Source organism: Ptiloglossa arizonensis, chromosome 10 (assembly GCF_051014685.1).
Source record: "Ptiloglossa arizonensis isolate GNS036 chromosome 10, iyPtiAriz1_principal, whole genome shotgun sequence".
NCBI lineage: Eukaryota > Metazoa > Arthropoda > Insecta > Hymenoptera > Colletidae > Ptiloglossa > Ptiloglossa arizonensis.
The window spans coordinates 13,098,013-13,113,845 of NC_135057.1; the positions used below are offsets into that span (position 1 = coordinate 13,098,013).

General features: G+C 46.3%; 1 protein-coding gene across 1 annotated transcript in view; it reads left to right on the plus strand.

Annotated features, from left to right (window-relative positions):
- The window catches only part of Otp (orthopedia homeobox), a 36,158-nt gene extending 20,325 nt beyond the window's left edge, over window positions 1–15,833 (plus strand). Inside the window, exons 4-6 of the mRNA XM_076322076.1 lie at window positions 8,843–9,020; window positions 9,826–10,005; window positions 15,508–15,833. Of these exons, the coding sequence (XP_076178191.1) occupies window positions 8,843–9,020; window positions 9,826–10,005; window positions 15,508–15,833 (684 nt within the window). The remainder of the gene's footprint in view (window positions 1–8,842; window positions 9,021–9,825; window positions 10,006–15,507) is intronic.

Consider the following 15,833-nt stretch of genomic DNA (forward strand, 5'->3'; position numbering starts at 1 on the left):
TCAAACAAACAACGACCGGGTCTCCGTAACGGTAAGACTTATCTTTACACCGTTTACCGAACTGTGTGTATAATTTTCGGAAGGGTATCGATTATTAGAAAGAGTGTCTCTCTGAACTTTGAAATATATAATAATAATTTGATTGTGTATTTATAGATTTGGTAATTCGCGAATTGTAATTGCTATTCTTTCGACATCGTTCGGAATGTGTATCTTTCGTAAGATCAGTCCATCGATTTTGTAAAGGGCGTCTCACGACGAAACCTTATTAACGGTGACTGGTACTCTATTGGAAAAGAATGAAAAAAATATCAGATATAGGAGTACGCGTAATTTTTGCGAATACTTTTAAAACCCAAGCTCTAAATGCGAAACGGGCGAATGGAAACGGATTCACCTGTTCGTTATTCGAGATCGACGAGAGTGATGAATGAAACTTACCGTTGGCTGCGCCAGGATACGAAAGGAGAGGGATTCCTCGCGAGGAAATGAAATCGTAGAACGAAATGTTTCTCGCGCGAGATGCCTCCCACGGCTTTCAAGAAAGTCGAGACAGTGGACGATTGATAGATCGTCCCGTGGTGAACGTACAGCGCCGTAGAGATTTTTGCGATCGCACTTACCCCGTGGGCAGATAAATCCAGCTCCACGAGCAATTCGGGCTAATTTCACGACAGCCATCCCGTGGCAACGATATTGCGTCCGTGAAACCATAATAAGGTATAAATGGATCAAGTTCACGGTTCACCGTCACACGCGGGCATCCCGCGTCTGCACTTTATCGGCCGTTTCGCGAACTTTACGAAGCTACGCGGCCGGACATTTTATTTTTGCAACACCGTCGACCGTGTTTCTTTGAACGTTTCGAGAGAACCATTTGGGATCGTTCACCATCGCGAGTTTACAAAATTAATTCGATCGATCGGTAACGGTGTTCCGTAAAAATGTTAAAAACGCATCGGTCCGTGATTCATACGAGGCGAACAAGATTTATCAAAAACGTCGCGCACCGAGCACACCGTGAGGGAGATCCGGCGAGAAGTTAATTTCAAAAAACAACCGTTGCTCGAGTTTTCGAGGGTGATCCTCGAATTTTAATTCCGCGTGACGTTAGATCACGACGACCCACTAATGGCCCAACGAAAATGTCCCTACCGACGACGTAACGCAGCGTGAAACAGTAGGCGGTCCGGGTAATGCGTCTTGCCACCCTCGGACAGGAGCCCGACCACCGTCATCAATCAGGCTCGCATCGCGCAAACTTATGTAGTATTTATTTTCATTAAATATTAGCCACCCAGCGCCATCTCGAATCGGTTTTTTCTTCCCTCCGTGAAATACGGGAAAGAATATGGTCAATTTTTAGCCGATCTAACGGAAAGGAACCTCGACGCAACCATTAGGCCAAATAATCGCGTGTAACCGTTCCTTAAGATTCAATGTCCCGACAATGACTTTAGAATGCATCGGTTCTGATACGGAACGCAACGCTGCGATCGCATCGGGTAAAATTAAAAATAAAAGTCCCGATTCTTTTATTCCCAATCGACTGTACTCTCGGCCAAGCGTTTCCCAAAATATCTAAAGTATCGTTATCTTCGATCCCGTGATTCTTACCCGTGCGAAATAATTCAAAGGAGAACTTTCCTTTTCCATTAATTTCGATGTCGTCGAAATTCGAATTACTGTTCGGATATCCGTCCCTTGTTTTCGTATGTGTATCGTACACGTTCGAAGATGTATCCGTCGCGTGGTAACGTACCATTTTCCATAAAATTGTTCCACGCGTAGAAGAAACGAGTTAAAATTCCACGCTCGGCGAGCCGTCTGACTCGTGGTCCTCCCGTACCACTTCCGGCGCCCGAAGATTCGCCGGGATCCGTTCTTGAGGGATGAAAGAACGACGAACGATGAATTAAGTTTTCATCCCGCGGTAACGTTTCGGCCCTCGGCTCGTGGAAGATCTCGCAAGAGAAACGTTATCCCGCGCTGCGGCGATTCGGGGCATTTTTCCGCGAAGCGAGTCGAACTATTCTTCAATGGCGTGCTGAAAGCTACTTCTATATATCTTGGGGTCTTGGCCAGATCCCGCCGCTTGCCTTGATGGCAAGCTCAATTTATATCAGCGCCCGTTGAAACCCCCTTTACGAGCTCTCGCCGCCTCTCCCTCCTTCTAAACCTCGCCCTAACCTTTCGACCAAGCCCCCTTCGTCCCGACTCGACCGCCCCGAACCTTTTCTTTTTTTTTTCTCTCGCCACCTTCGGGGCCCCTCCGAAAGCACGGAAACTCTTTCTTCTCGAGTTAAACCGGGGCTATTCGCGATTGGCGCGGAGAAACGGTAAGGAAGAAGCAGTTCTACGGATTTCTGTCCCTTATCGTGCCCGTATCCAGCGTTCCCGGCGCTTGGTAACCCGGGTTGCACGGTATTTTCGGATATTACGTCGGTGAACGCGCCGGATCGTTGATTAAAGTCGAGGAGAAATTCGTGGAACACTCGTCGAAACGAGGAAAAATTTGTCCGGGAGAAAAGTACGGGACGATATTAAATTTAGCACGGTGAAAGAGCGTTGTATTATTATTTCTAAAGAGCCAACGATGCGCGTAATTACACCGTACCCGTGAAAATAAATATTTGTAACGTATAAAGGTTGGTAGACTCGTGTCCGGTGGATAAAAATTAATTTTTCCTTCTTTTTTCTCTCGCTCTCCATCGATCATTGACGTAAATTTCTGCTCGCCGTGTGTTTTCGCGGGTTCTTAACAATGTTTCTCGCAGAACATACCACGTGAACGTGATTCGTGTTTCCTTCGACGACGCAAGAAGCGTGTTTATCCGACGATGGAGGTATACACCCACGCGGTTGACATTGAATTTACATAAACGATTATCTACGCGCGTGTATCGTTACACGCGAATCCACGGACTGGTGAAGAAACTGAAAGAATTGATTCGCGTGAATTTAAAATTGCAAAATTGATAATCCGTTATTCGCGCGCCCTTTGTCAATCTGAACCGTTTCGACGTTTCTTTATTCGAACAGGATTTTCTTTTATTTTATCGTCCCCGATCGATTGAATTTTACGGAGCACCGAACCGTCCCCGCTTCCACGTGAATCAGTTTTTAATTATCGTTTGCATTAAGCACACCTTGCGGTAAAATTTAAATCGTATTACGATCGTTCCCGAATCGACGGAAATTTTACCGTTCGATTATGAAAATGTTTCGTTGCGCAACGCGTCCCGAAATGCCGGGGAACTTTGCGCAATTTTCGTAAAGCGGGGACACAAATCCAAGGGGTGGGAAGTTCGATGTTTCGTAAAGTGAATAAATCGAAAAATACTCGAAGCATTTTAAACGGGGAAAAATGTGCACCGAATGTCGTCGATTGCATCGCGACGATCTCCACGATGAAACGAGTCTCTCGTTCCAGATTCGACCGGCGAACAGAAATAAGTTTCCACGCCTGAAACATATAATTGCGAATTTTATGCATTTATTGTGCTCCCTGGTGTAAAAAAAAAAAACGTGTGAAAAATCTACGTTTCCGTCAACATTTTATCGTTCCTTTCCCGTGCTGCCATCATCCCTGAAATTACACACACATTTTAATAGATACCCTTAAAGTCAGTGCTAGAAATTCCCTTATGTATGCAGGAACACGAGGCAATATTTTCAGATAGAATATTCGCTCGTAGATTCTGATCCAACGTCGACCCCGGTGATCATCGCGACTGATGCTGATTATTCGAGAGCATTTGCGTTCGCTTCCACCCTCGCCGTGATTCCAGGTGTTTCCTGGGAACAGCTGCCTGCGCGGCGCACGCGCCTCCGCAGCGTGCGGTGATTGATCAATTTTTAAAAAGCAATGTTCCTAATTGACCGACCGACCCGTCTCGAACTGAGGTATTATAACCACGAAAGGCATCGGTCTAGCCACCTTAGTCATCGAAAGGTGTGTTCCGTGGTGTTCGATCGAGCCGGTTGGCTTCGGGACCCTTTGCCTTTCGAAAACTCGTCGATACGTTTGTTAACAGTCGATCCACGCGTCTGGTTAACCGTTTCGACGAATTCTCGACCCATCGAGTACCAAATTTATCCTTTCCTCGAAATTATACTTTACTTTCCCCGGAATACACTTCAGCCGAATTTGGAAGAATTATTTTATTCGTTAGAAAATATTTCTTCTTTAAATTATTACCTATCGATAGAACCGATGTCTAGCGTAAAGCAACGGTACCGCGCAAGCTTCCACGAACATTCTTTTCGAGTGGAAAATTATACCGAGGGCAGATTGAATCGATTTTACGTAATATTCGAGAGCAGAGAGATCGCGAAAATTATTACGGAATATTACAAAAAGAAAATTACGGTACACTTTACCGGGATCTGAACCTCGTATTTTTAAGAGCACGTGATATCCGAATAAAGTTTCATAACGGTACAAAAATGTTCTCTCGGATAAGTAGGACATCGGTATTTAACGGGTTAAAACGTTTCGCTCCTTACCACGTGGTATAATTTTACATTGCGTTTTCGTGGTACGCTGGAACCATTCGACGATCGCGTCGATGACAGTATCGATGGGGACCATCGATTTCCCGTCTTTCGACAGCGGTGGTGAGTGATTTTTAAGGTATATGAATTTAATGAACGATAATTCATCGAGCACGCCAGGCACGCAATTAACGCTGAAACATTTCGTACGAATCGTCTTTGTCCCCGTGTCATCATAGGGGACAATAGTTCCATTCTCGTCATAGCGCACGCCGTATCGTCATACGCGTAATTAACTTCGAATTAACACAATTTCATAGGTATCTACGATCCAACGGTGATCATCGATATAGGGGTGCTTCAACACGCACACGTAGAACGATTCGATGATCGTTATTAACGGAAGCGCGATACTATTTTATCGGCTTGAATGGAACCCGAACAAAAGATTATAATAACGATTAAACATCTCGATGCGCGGTCGAACGTCAGAGCTGCTACTACTCATCGAAATTTCCTGGATTCGAATATTTTGGAAAATATTATTCGAGTATTTCACGCGCTAATTAAATATCTAAATATTAAATACCTAAATAGCGTGACGCGAACCACGAATTTCTTAAGTACATCGTTCTCTTTTAAAGATTCTTCTCGTTTAACATTCGAATTGTGATATTCAACAGTTCAAGTATTAGGATAATAATATTCGAATACCTTAATATTCAAAGTTCATTGGTGACATTTGAATTCTATAATATTCAAAGTTTATTCGTGACATTCGAATTTTCTAATATTCAAAGTTCATTGGAGACATTCGAATTCTCTGATATTCAAAGTCTATTCGTAACATTCGAATTCTCCAATATTCAAAGCTCATTGGTGACATTTAAATTCTCCAATATTCAAAGTTTATTCGTGACATTCGAATTTTCTAATATTCAAAGTTTATTGGTGACATTCGAATTCTCTGATATTCAAAGTCTATTCGTGACATTCGAATTCTCCAATATTCGAAGTAACTCTCCACACTGTTTGAATTTCACAAATCGACCGAATTAAATCTCCCCGAAACATTTCGAGAAAGAGATGGAATTGCTCGAAACTGGCCTTCGAATGAACAATTAACAATTTCGTATTCGGGAACGCGTTTTGTTGGTTCGGTGCTCGAAAAGTTCGTATTTCGGGAAGCCCCGTGACCAAGGGAGGTTAAAACTCCATCGCGTCAAAGCGCTCGAAACTTCTTTGACCGGTTCCGACGCGCGGCAACCGATATCGCGCGCGCTCGACGAAAGCTCGCGTTTTGCGTGCAGTTATTTCGTAACAGGAGTCATTAGCATTCACCTGCGTTAATTAACGGAAGTTCTGCCGTACGTGCACGTAGGCTGCATCAGCCACTGAGAGAGGAGGGGCGCGCACGTGATAATGCGCGATATATGCCTCGACAGTCCCTTGGTGCTTTTTCCCTCTTCTGGTTCGCATCGTCGATGCTCACGCGGCGTGTAACAGCGAATTATCCACGGGCTTTTAGCCGTAGCTCTGCCGTAGTTGTACCGTGAAATCGACGCAACCACACCCACCCACGAGCGCCGCAAGAAACATTGACATCGCGAGCAAGACGAAAGGGATCGAACCGGGGGACTGATTTTGCATATCCACTTCGAATCGATGCCCGTCTCGCGGGAAGAAACGAAACCTGTACTCGTTTCGCGAAATATCTCTCCAGATCTCACGATCTTCGATTTCGAGAAAAAAAAAACGGATGTAACCATGGAAAAATATTAAACGGGTATTTCTTTTCTCATCGACCGATATTCGGAGAACCGATTTACCGAAACGTTTCAAAGGCTAACGAAGATGGAAATATAACACCGAATGCGCGATACGTTCGATTTTTTACGAGCAATAGGTGCGAGTAAAAATTTCATCGAGTTACAGACGGCGCCGCAATAACCGAGGAGGTATTTATAAAATTGAAATCCGTGTCAATTACGAGCTCTATGAAATTTTCATTCAGACCTCGCGATAGCTCGTCAAAAATCAAACATTTCTTCTATTCGACATTTTTCCCGTGTCGCTCGGTTCATGAAATATTCAAATATTATAAACAGGAAACCCATCCGCGACTTCGATCCCGGTTTCACGCTCATTGAGCGCGAACATCGACCGATTGAAAAAGACACGTGTCGGTTGATCACCGATGCTCTATCACGTTTGATCGAGATCGGGGATCAATCCGTGCTCGGACGGTTTCATCGATGAACGGCTGCGCCAATGGGCTGATCTATAGACACCGATTCGATCCCGACGCACTTAACACCACCCACCTCCGATGTTTCCCGTCACGAGCTGCTATCCTTGAGAGACAGCGGATGCGACAGATGTTCCTAAGATTCAACGAACACGAGACCAGCCGCCACGGAAATTTCTACGATACGAAGAGGACAATGCGCATCGTTCGTCGCTTCGTTAAATTGGAATCTTCTTTTCGCGAACGGGGTTCCAAGGCCCCGATATTCGCTACCATTCTCGAAAAACAGCGAACGAGACAGACGTTCCCAGTAAGACGCACCGAAGTCTAATTACAAATCGAACACCGGGCAAATTTCTACCATTCGAGGGACAATGCTCGGTAAATCGTCACCTCTTCGAGAGAAGTGTGTGCCTGGAGGCGAGGTTTCCCTCTTGGTTCGTCAAAGTCGCTTACCCCGACAACCACGTAACACGACTTCCGTCCGTACGACTGGCATCGTGGCCAACGATGGCAGTTTTCCATTCTCTCGAAACTTAGTGGCTCATAATAAACCGCCTTCGCGCGTAGAAATCCGACGATCGCTTTCCGTGGCAATACCTGGAGTACACCGTAGCCTGTAAATCCCATATATCCAATTAGATTCGTATAATCCCTGCATGTTAGCAGAGGGTGTCTCCACCCCCGTGGCTACACGAGCGTCTCGTTCGCTCCTGGCCGTAGAGGCGAGACGCGGTCGCTGTTGCTCTCGCGGGTGTACGCGCTCGGTACGTGCGCGTCGGAGGCGCAAGCGCGCATCGCGCTCTAATGCTAAAGTACTAATTTATGGGCACATATGAGATGGCTATAGCGCGCTTTACCGCGCCAGGAAAGGGACTGTAGCCGCACGGAGCCAGACCGGCCGGGTAATGGTGGAGCAGGGGGGGGAGCGGCGGCGTACCGGCGAGGGGGTTGGGGCAGCGGGAGGGATGTAGGACGAGGGTATATCGGAGAACACAGGGGTGGGCTTTGCATGCGATATCAATAAATCAAGTCCCCGGGACCCGGGCAGCTTAGGGGGCCACTACGTGGCCAGAATCAACAGCTCATAACGTCGCCTAATAGCTACTCGCCGTGGGGTCGAAGATATTGTCGTAACGCCCAGGGACATCTTAACGTCTTCCGTCCGAAATTTGCTGTCGCGCGACACGTGAAAAAGAAAAAAAAGAAAGAATCACCCACCGAGAGGAGCAGATACCGACCGAGACCGTGGTTCGGTTACGGGGGGGAGTTCCAGGAAACATTCAGGATCCTGCAGTTCTCGGATCTAGGCAGTTCTGGGATAATTCTTGGAATGTTACTCTTCGCTTCGCGCTTGTTACTACTAGAGATGTTGCTGTTATATTGCGCGAAAGACTCACCGACGAATGAACGGCGACGAAGACTCTGGTTGGTTCGTTGCTCTTGGATTATGGGGTGTTCGAGAAACGGTTGTTCCCGGATTCCCTTTTTCTCATACCTGCAATCATTATTATTCCAAGTATACATCGTGCAATGTTTGTACGTTTCGTTTTTTATCTACCGAGGTCCGTAATGCAAAAGATATTTTCGTAATTAGAATGAAACATTTTGATAGACAGTTCGGGAATAACGGTAAGCCGAGCGACTGAAATGCATAATAGTTTCTGGAACACCCTAATAATAGTATCTCGCTGTTTCACCCGGTGAAACGGTATGTTTGTTCCTTTCCGAATTAAAAAGCTTCTGTTTACCGAAATACTGCGCGACAATTATAAGCATACCGTGAATAATCGTATTACATCTAAGGATTAGAAAAGATTCCTTAATATAGCTTCCGAAACCCGATGTTTCTATACTCGGACAGAAGCGTATCTAATTCCGGGTTTCGAGCGATTTAACTCCGTCGTAGGAGAGTTCGATCGGAAACGAAGGAAACTTACTTTGCTTGATAAAAATTACCGACGAGGAATCCAATGGGCGTAATCGATAACGGAAATCGATGGACGACTCGGTATCGATAACGAGACGGTCGATGGCCGTTTGTCGTTCGCTCCAGGTGTTTTCATTCGCGGTCTCAGCGATCGAAACTTGTTCCAGGTGTGGTTTCAAAATCGTCGGGCAAAGTGGAAGAAAAAAAAGAAGCACGCGCCAGTGTTCCGGGCACGGGGTACGTTGCTGCCCTCGCACGGTCTGCCACCATTTGGCCCGATGAGCTCCGACCTCTGCGGCGCTGGAATGTTTCACGGACCCGCTGAAAGATGGGGAGTGGGAACAGGTCAGCCCGTCAACGTTACCCCGCAATTTGCATATGTCAATGAGCCGAAATTCTCGGGAAAAAGGCAACGGCCGTGTCCGTGTTCACGCGCCGACAGAAAACCCCCGCGGTCGGTCTTTATCAGATTTTATTGTACCCTGGAAGATGTCAAGGTCGCGGTTATAAAGTAATATCGTGCTAATTGTCCCTCGTAAAACGCGGTATCAGGCTCGCCAAAAACGACGGGGGTGGAAACGAACGGGGGTGAGTTATTCTTTCGAACGCAAACGAATCGCTCGATTTTACATTAATTCTATTAAATTCCTCGCGTTGTTTCGCTCGCACGCGCGTCGTCTTATCACCGGGGGGTTCCACTTCGGGGTACACCGGTGTCTTACCAACTTTCGACAACGGAATGCTTCTAATTTAATTCCGTGTGTTTAATTATCCACCGGTAGGTATCATCAGTTCTGCGAACATTCGATGACACGCGTATCGTTTCACGAACCCCCTCGTCGCGTACGATCGACGAACCTCTGATTTACCGAACCGAGATGCGTTTTTATACCATTTACCGTATTGAAATCGGTAGTTATTCGTAAAGAAATTATCGTAACACGTTTAAAATAATCGAGACGCGCAACTACCGAACCTGGAATACCCTCTCTATTAAATATCAATTGGATAATGAATTACATCAGCGTTCGGTCGGAAGTAGAAGGATTCGATAGATTCGAATCGTCAAATTTGATCGCTGGCCGAGGTCGTCCTTTTGGGACGAGCCAACCCGATTCGCCTTGTTTAATCGAAACCGCTTGTTTTACAGGTCTCGGACAATTGGGGCAGGGGGGCATGGAAATGGGCGGTTTCGGGCAAAGTTTAGGGCAACTTGGCCAGCAAAGCGCGAGGTGCCTCGGCTCGAGCTTGGGTCTTGGTAATTCTGGCCTCCCGATCAGCAGTCCGTCGCAGACCGTCTATCAAGCTAGTTACGGACTGAATTCCCTTGGTAAGTTAATCCCGTGCGTGGACCCTAGAGCTGCGAACGGACTCCAATGCTCCAGCTTTCGATTACACCACCAAGAGTAAATTACTTTTCACGTTTTACCATCGATTCCTCGTTTCTTACGCGCCAACGTTTCTTAGGAAGGTTAGAGGTGGCTCACAGGACCCTACAGACCACCACCGTTAGCGCGATACCACGATTATCGATAACTGTACGAAAGATTTTCTATTTCTATCGATCTTTCAGCGAGTTCGTACAAAGCCAGATTAATCTTCGGGTATAACGAATCTTCAGGTCGCAATTTCGAGAAAACGATCGACAGATTAGTAACTCCTCGCGGATGAAATCTTGCGATTTTTGTAACTTAACTTTTTCATCGAAACAAATCGAAAGAAGCGAAGGTACATCGTCGATCGTAACGAATCTATTTACGCGTAATTAGTCTTCCTTCCTGCGAAGCATTCGACTTAATAGAGACACCTCGGTAGTTCGTGATACAAAGAGAGAAATCGATAATATTTTATGCAGTCGGATAGGACGACAGGTTGTTTTATAACACCGTGATTCTACGAGGTGTCGTTAAGAGGAGTGTTCTAGGATAATAAAGTTTTATGTGTTGGCCTTTAAAGCGCGATTTGGGCCGGCGAGGCGGCGGAGGTATCGGCTGCGAAACGGATCTTTAGGAGAGGAATATTTTCTATCCGGGAAGAGGCGAATATTAACGCGGCGTACAAACGCAGACGCTTATGGGCGGTTCGATAATCGTCTTGCCAAACTTTTGGACCGTGGCCCCTCTAAAAAAAGAAGACGACGTGCAAACAGTATCGAGGAACCCGGTACCTCTTTGACGAAGTCGTTAAACGTTACGGTGCATTATCGCTCGAAGGGGTTATGCGCCTGCATATAAGGAATTTGAGACAGAAACATAAACTCCGTCCTCTCGTCTGTTTACGCAGGCAAACTTCGAGCCCGGTCTCGCACCTAGGTGCGAGATCTTTCGCTGTATGTTTACCATAACATCCCGATGCAACCTGTCTTGGTTGAGTTACGCTTCACCTTATCCAGGGACCTTGTACCTTCGAAGGTGCCCGAGAGACGAGGCGTGTGTGAAATTCTTTGTCTCACGAAATTCTGTCCGTCGCGCGGCCCGATACGTCCGAAACGTTTCGAAGAGAACATAGACGCCGAAGAACCGAACAAGTAAAAGACCAACTCTACTCCCGAGCCCTCTTCGTTTGTTTTTTAACAGCTCCGGTGTGTTAACACGCGGCCGGTACGAAATTTTCTCGGTACGGTTGACTTTCTTCCTTGTAATTATTAGACCGAAGAATGGAAAATGGTCCGAATGGTATCTATTCTTCGTGAAAGAAGTATCGATAAGGAAATTGACGTTTCGAGACATTCGCGGCGAATTTGGACGAAATTTTTACAGCGAAAAATAGATACATTCAAAAGAAGAGGCAATTCGAAGTTTCAATAGAAACCTAGCTAAAAGGAGATTCGTAAATGAAAAATTTACTCGTTTTCTGCATCGATCTTCGCAACGAATAATTTTGATTATCAATCGTAACACTTGACTATTTTAAGCTTCGAGTTTCTCGAGTCTGTGTCATCGAATGCTAACTTCTTTTCGATAAAATTCAACTCGTCTAGGAATTCGTCGAATATCGATGAACGCTCGTCGTTGTTCTCGGAGTCTCGAAGAACGAGCCGGTCTCAAAAGAACGATAATGAGAATTTCGATAATCCGGTTAAAGAAATGTTTCTGACTAGTGTCTTTCTCACTTAACCATTTCTATATCCGTTTCGATAACTCATATTTAAAAACATCATGTCGGATGCTGCCGTCACCGAATCCATATTGACACGTATAAATGGATTAAATTCGAGCGGATATACCGGCACCGTCATTTTCCGAGGTCAACAACTCCTAAGATCAGTTTTTACGATATAAATTTTCAACGGACGGGCATCGAATTCCATTCGCTTTCGAATTTCGCTTCGTGTCGTCTCTCCGTTTCGGAGTGCTTATTTATAATGGATTTTCTTGAGCGTCTGACGGATAATTGAAAAGCAATATCTGCAACAAAGACCAGCGGATCGGAAATAGACGCCGAGGGACGGTTGAAAGAAAAAAAAAGAAAAAAAAAAATACTCGTCCAAGCTGGGCACGATTATTTTGCTGAAAATGTCAAGTATACGCGATGCAGTGCCCGGAGGAGACTTTGTTTCTATTGATTTTTTACGTGCAGAGCGCAATCCGGTTCGACGGGTGATTGAAACCGGAAAAAAAGTACAGGGAACTTTGGTCGAACCTGTGATTTCGAAATGGAATTAAACAATACGTTATGCGAGTTAGGAACTAGCGCGATTATCGAGGAATACCAATGTACCGCGAATTTATTTTTAGATTTGTCAACACGATTCCAAACTAGATTCGATTATTTTCTGCAAATGTTCTGCTCACGTATTATCGTTCCTATATCCGATAAATATTCTAACGATATTATATTTCGTTTAGATTTTTCGCTAAACCGTGAATCGACGGCAGACTTTATTTCTGTTAACTTTTCCACAAAGCCGCGATTGCTTCGATACGTTATTGAAACTAGAAAGAAGACTCCAAGTATGATCGATAGTTCGACCTCGAATCTAATCAAACATTGGCCAACACAAACGGATAGTAAACTCACGTCACGGTAAAAGAGTCGAGAAATATTATACATAACTTTGTTGAGATTCCTTGTAAATCTGCGCAGACTTCGTTTCCATTAACTTCTACCTGCAGAATTGGACAGCCTCGAGGCATTATCGAAACTAAAGAAGCCACCTAAAACACAATCGATAGTTCCCCCTTGAATCTGATCAAACATTGTCCAACCTGAACTTGTAAATCCAAGCAGACTTTTCGTTAACCTCTACCTACAGAGATGAACAGTCTCGTGGCGTTAATCAAACTAACAAATAGACCCAAAACATGCGCCAGCTGGCACGTTCGATGATTCGGCTCTAAATGCAATCAAACATCGACCAACGCGAACTGGCTTTCAAAGATCGCCGAGACTCGCGAATTCGCGCAGACGTCGTTTCAATGGACTTTTACTCGGAGGACTTCGACTCTATTTATCGAAAAAAAGGACTAGAAAAAATCCTCGAAGCACGATCGACGGTTTGACCTCGAATTGGAGCGAACATCGTCGAACGCGAGCGGATGTGTCTCGCGCGAAAAACGGGGGGGTACTCGCGGACCGTGTGGCGAAACTGCCTTTAGTTGTAGCACAGTTTCACAATGTACGCGGCAACGTGAGCGTGTCTGAAACGCGAACACGTACCTGTGTACACACGTAACACGTACAAGGTGTCAATTATCACGTATTATCGCCGCGGGGCAGGTAGCGTCAACCGAGAGGAAAAAAAAAGTCGCCGTTCCGCAGCCGCGATTTACCATCCGCGCGGTTCGTGTGGACTCGGTTTAAGGTGGTCGCCGATACCCCGGTGCCTGGACCGTGGTTATCCGCTTTTACTCGTTGGTAATGTCCAGGGCAAACACCTTTTAGAGAAACGTCTTATTTATCGGTTTTCGATGATGATTAGCATCGAACGGTAGCGCGACCGTGGCACGCCGGTTTTCGAGTCGATTACGGAGTTCTATTTTGTTTATCCCCGTTCACCGTACGCCCGGGCAAACTGACGTCTACCAGGTGTGAATTAACTGTGCCCGAAAATGCCCGATTTTCGTAGTCGCTCGCCCGCGAACGCTTTTGAAATCGGTGGACGACCGACGAACTGGTTTCACGAACTGGGTGTGTACCTCTACGAGGAGACTTCACGAGGAGGGCGCGAAGTATAGGAATCGTTAACTCGAGTATCTTCCAGAAATAGATAACTCTTGTTGGACGGTTGAGGGTTTTTTTTACGAAGGATTTGTTGTTACTTTTAGTAACGATCTCGTGGTTTCGATCACCTGTCGAAAATTGTAAAAAGCAGTGTCGGAAATGTTCCAAACGAGGGACGAATTTATCGATATTCCTGGAACGAAACTATCGGTGGAAAAATCGATCGGAATTCTCGCGAAAGCGACGCAAAGAATGTTACGTTGATCAATATTTGATCGAACGGTTGTATTAGAAATTTAAATAATTGTTTCGGATTTTTTCTCTAATGTAAGAACGATTCCGTGAAAATCGCGGAGCTTGGAAAGGTCGCGCGACTCGGCCAAGAAAACGCTGTAAAATGACACTCACCGGTGCCATTAGTTATTCCATTCTTTCCGTGGAGGCTGCTAAAAGGGGCGGCACCATAGTCCTCCGCAAACTTGTGCTCTCGCCGCGATACCGCCATAAAAAGATCCCCTTTCCCCGTTGTCTCTCGGCGTGGCCACCAACGTGGTGCAGGAAGAGGCGGAAACGACTTTACGACACCCGGTAGCGCACCCCACGCACTTTGTGAGCCTACCGTATTAATATCTCCTGCGAAGAAAGGGAAACGTTCCTTCCTAGCGCACCTGCGGTCGGTATCGCACCTGTAAATTACGCTACCTGACCGAACCAAGGGATTCGTGCCTGACTATTCGACGAGCAGCTAAGAACAATGTTGCGTCGACGACAATAACCGCGATCGCCTTCCAAACTCAACAGCTTCGTCGCGACCTTTGTTCATCCTTCGTAAATTAAATCGTCCGTAAACAAACCCGTCTTCGCCCGACGGAAGCCGAGAATAAAATAAACGCGAACGTTCACGGTTGTTCGTTGTTCCGTCGTTCGATGGTTCGCGAAAAAAGTATACCATAAACGCACGAATCGTAATGTCGACGTTGTTTTTAGTCGCGGACGATTCTTCGCAGATTGGACCGTGTTTAGGTGATTCGAGGAGGGTCAGATTCTCGGGGGATTCCGATAACTTTCGGTGATGCAATGTTTAGGGACACAACGGAGAGAGCCATTAGTATGGGAGACTTTAGTATGTATAGCGCGACAACTTGGAAATGATCCCTGCGATAGAAGTCCCAGTGGAGTTCGTTTCGCTTTAGAAATTGTGCCACGGATTTTCTTCGCGAGGTCGACGATCTTTGATTTGAAAACATTAGAAGGGACTGGTCGGATTGTTAAACAGTGTCGTCAGTTCCCTCGCTCCCGCAAAGTTGACGTTCGCTTAGAAAACTAGAAGGGAGAAATTACTCACCGAGTACTGTCCTTGGAAACAAAAACTGGTGAAGAAATTATGCTCCAGACTTTGAAAACCATTACCTTCTTCTCTCCTCGCGTATCGAGCATCCCCAGTCGTCATCGACAACGACAGAAAAAATCCCCGAACATCACCACCCGAAAGAAAAACGTCGTACCGTCCAAGAGGAAAATATCGCAACGCTTTTGTTTCCCGACGCATGCGTTAGGTGTAAGCTAGGTCTGGGTTAGGTCTGGGTTCAGCGAGGATTTAATCGGCATTTAGCTGAGGAACACAGGGACGATTTCGACACTGAGAGGTATGTTATTTCCGACTTTGCAGGAGGTGTGCACGTGACAGCGTCCCAGGGCTCCCCTCCGGGTGGTTCGAGCGTGGGTCAGGGTGGCGGGCTGAGCGCGGCCTTGAACTGCGGCCAGGGCTCGCCGGGCACGACTTCCGGAAGCGGAGGCGGTGGCGGCGGCGGTGGTGTATCCTGCGTGGCCGGCGACGTGAACGTGACCGAGGCGTCGGATTGGAGAGGCGCCCACAGCATCGCGGCGCTCAGGCGTCGCGCCTCGGACACGTCGCAGCAGTACAGCCCGCAACCACCGCCACCAGGTGGACAGCCGCAGTACGCCGACAACATGCTGTACAATTCCGTTTACTGA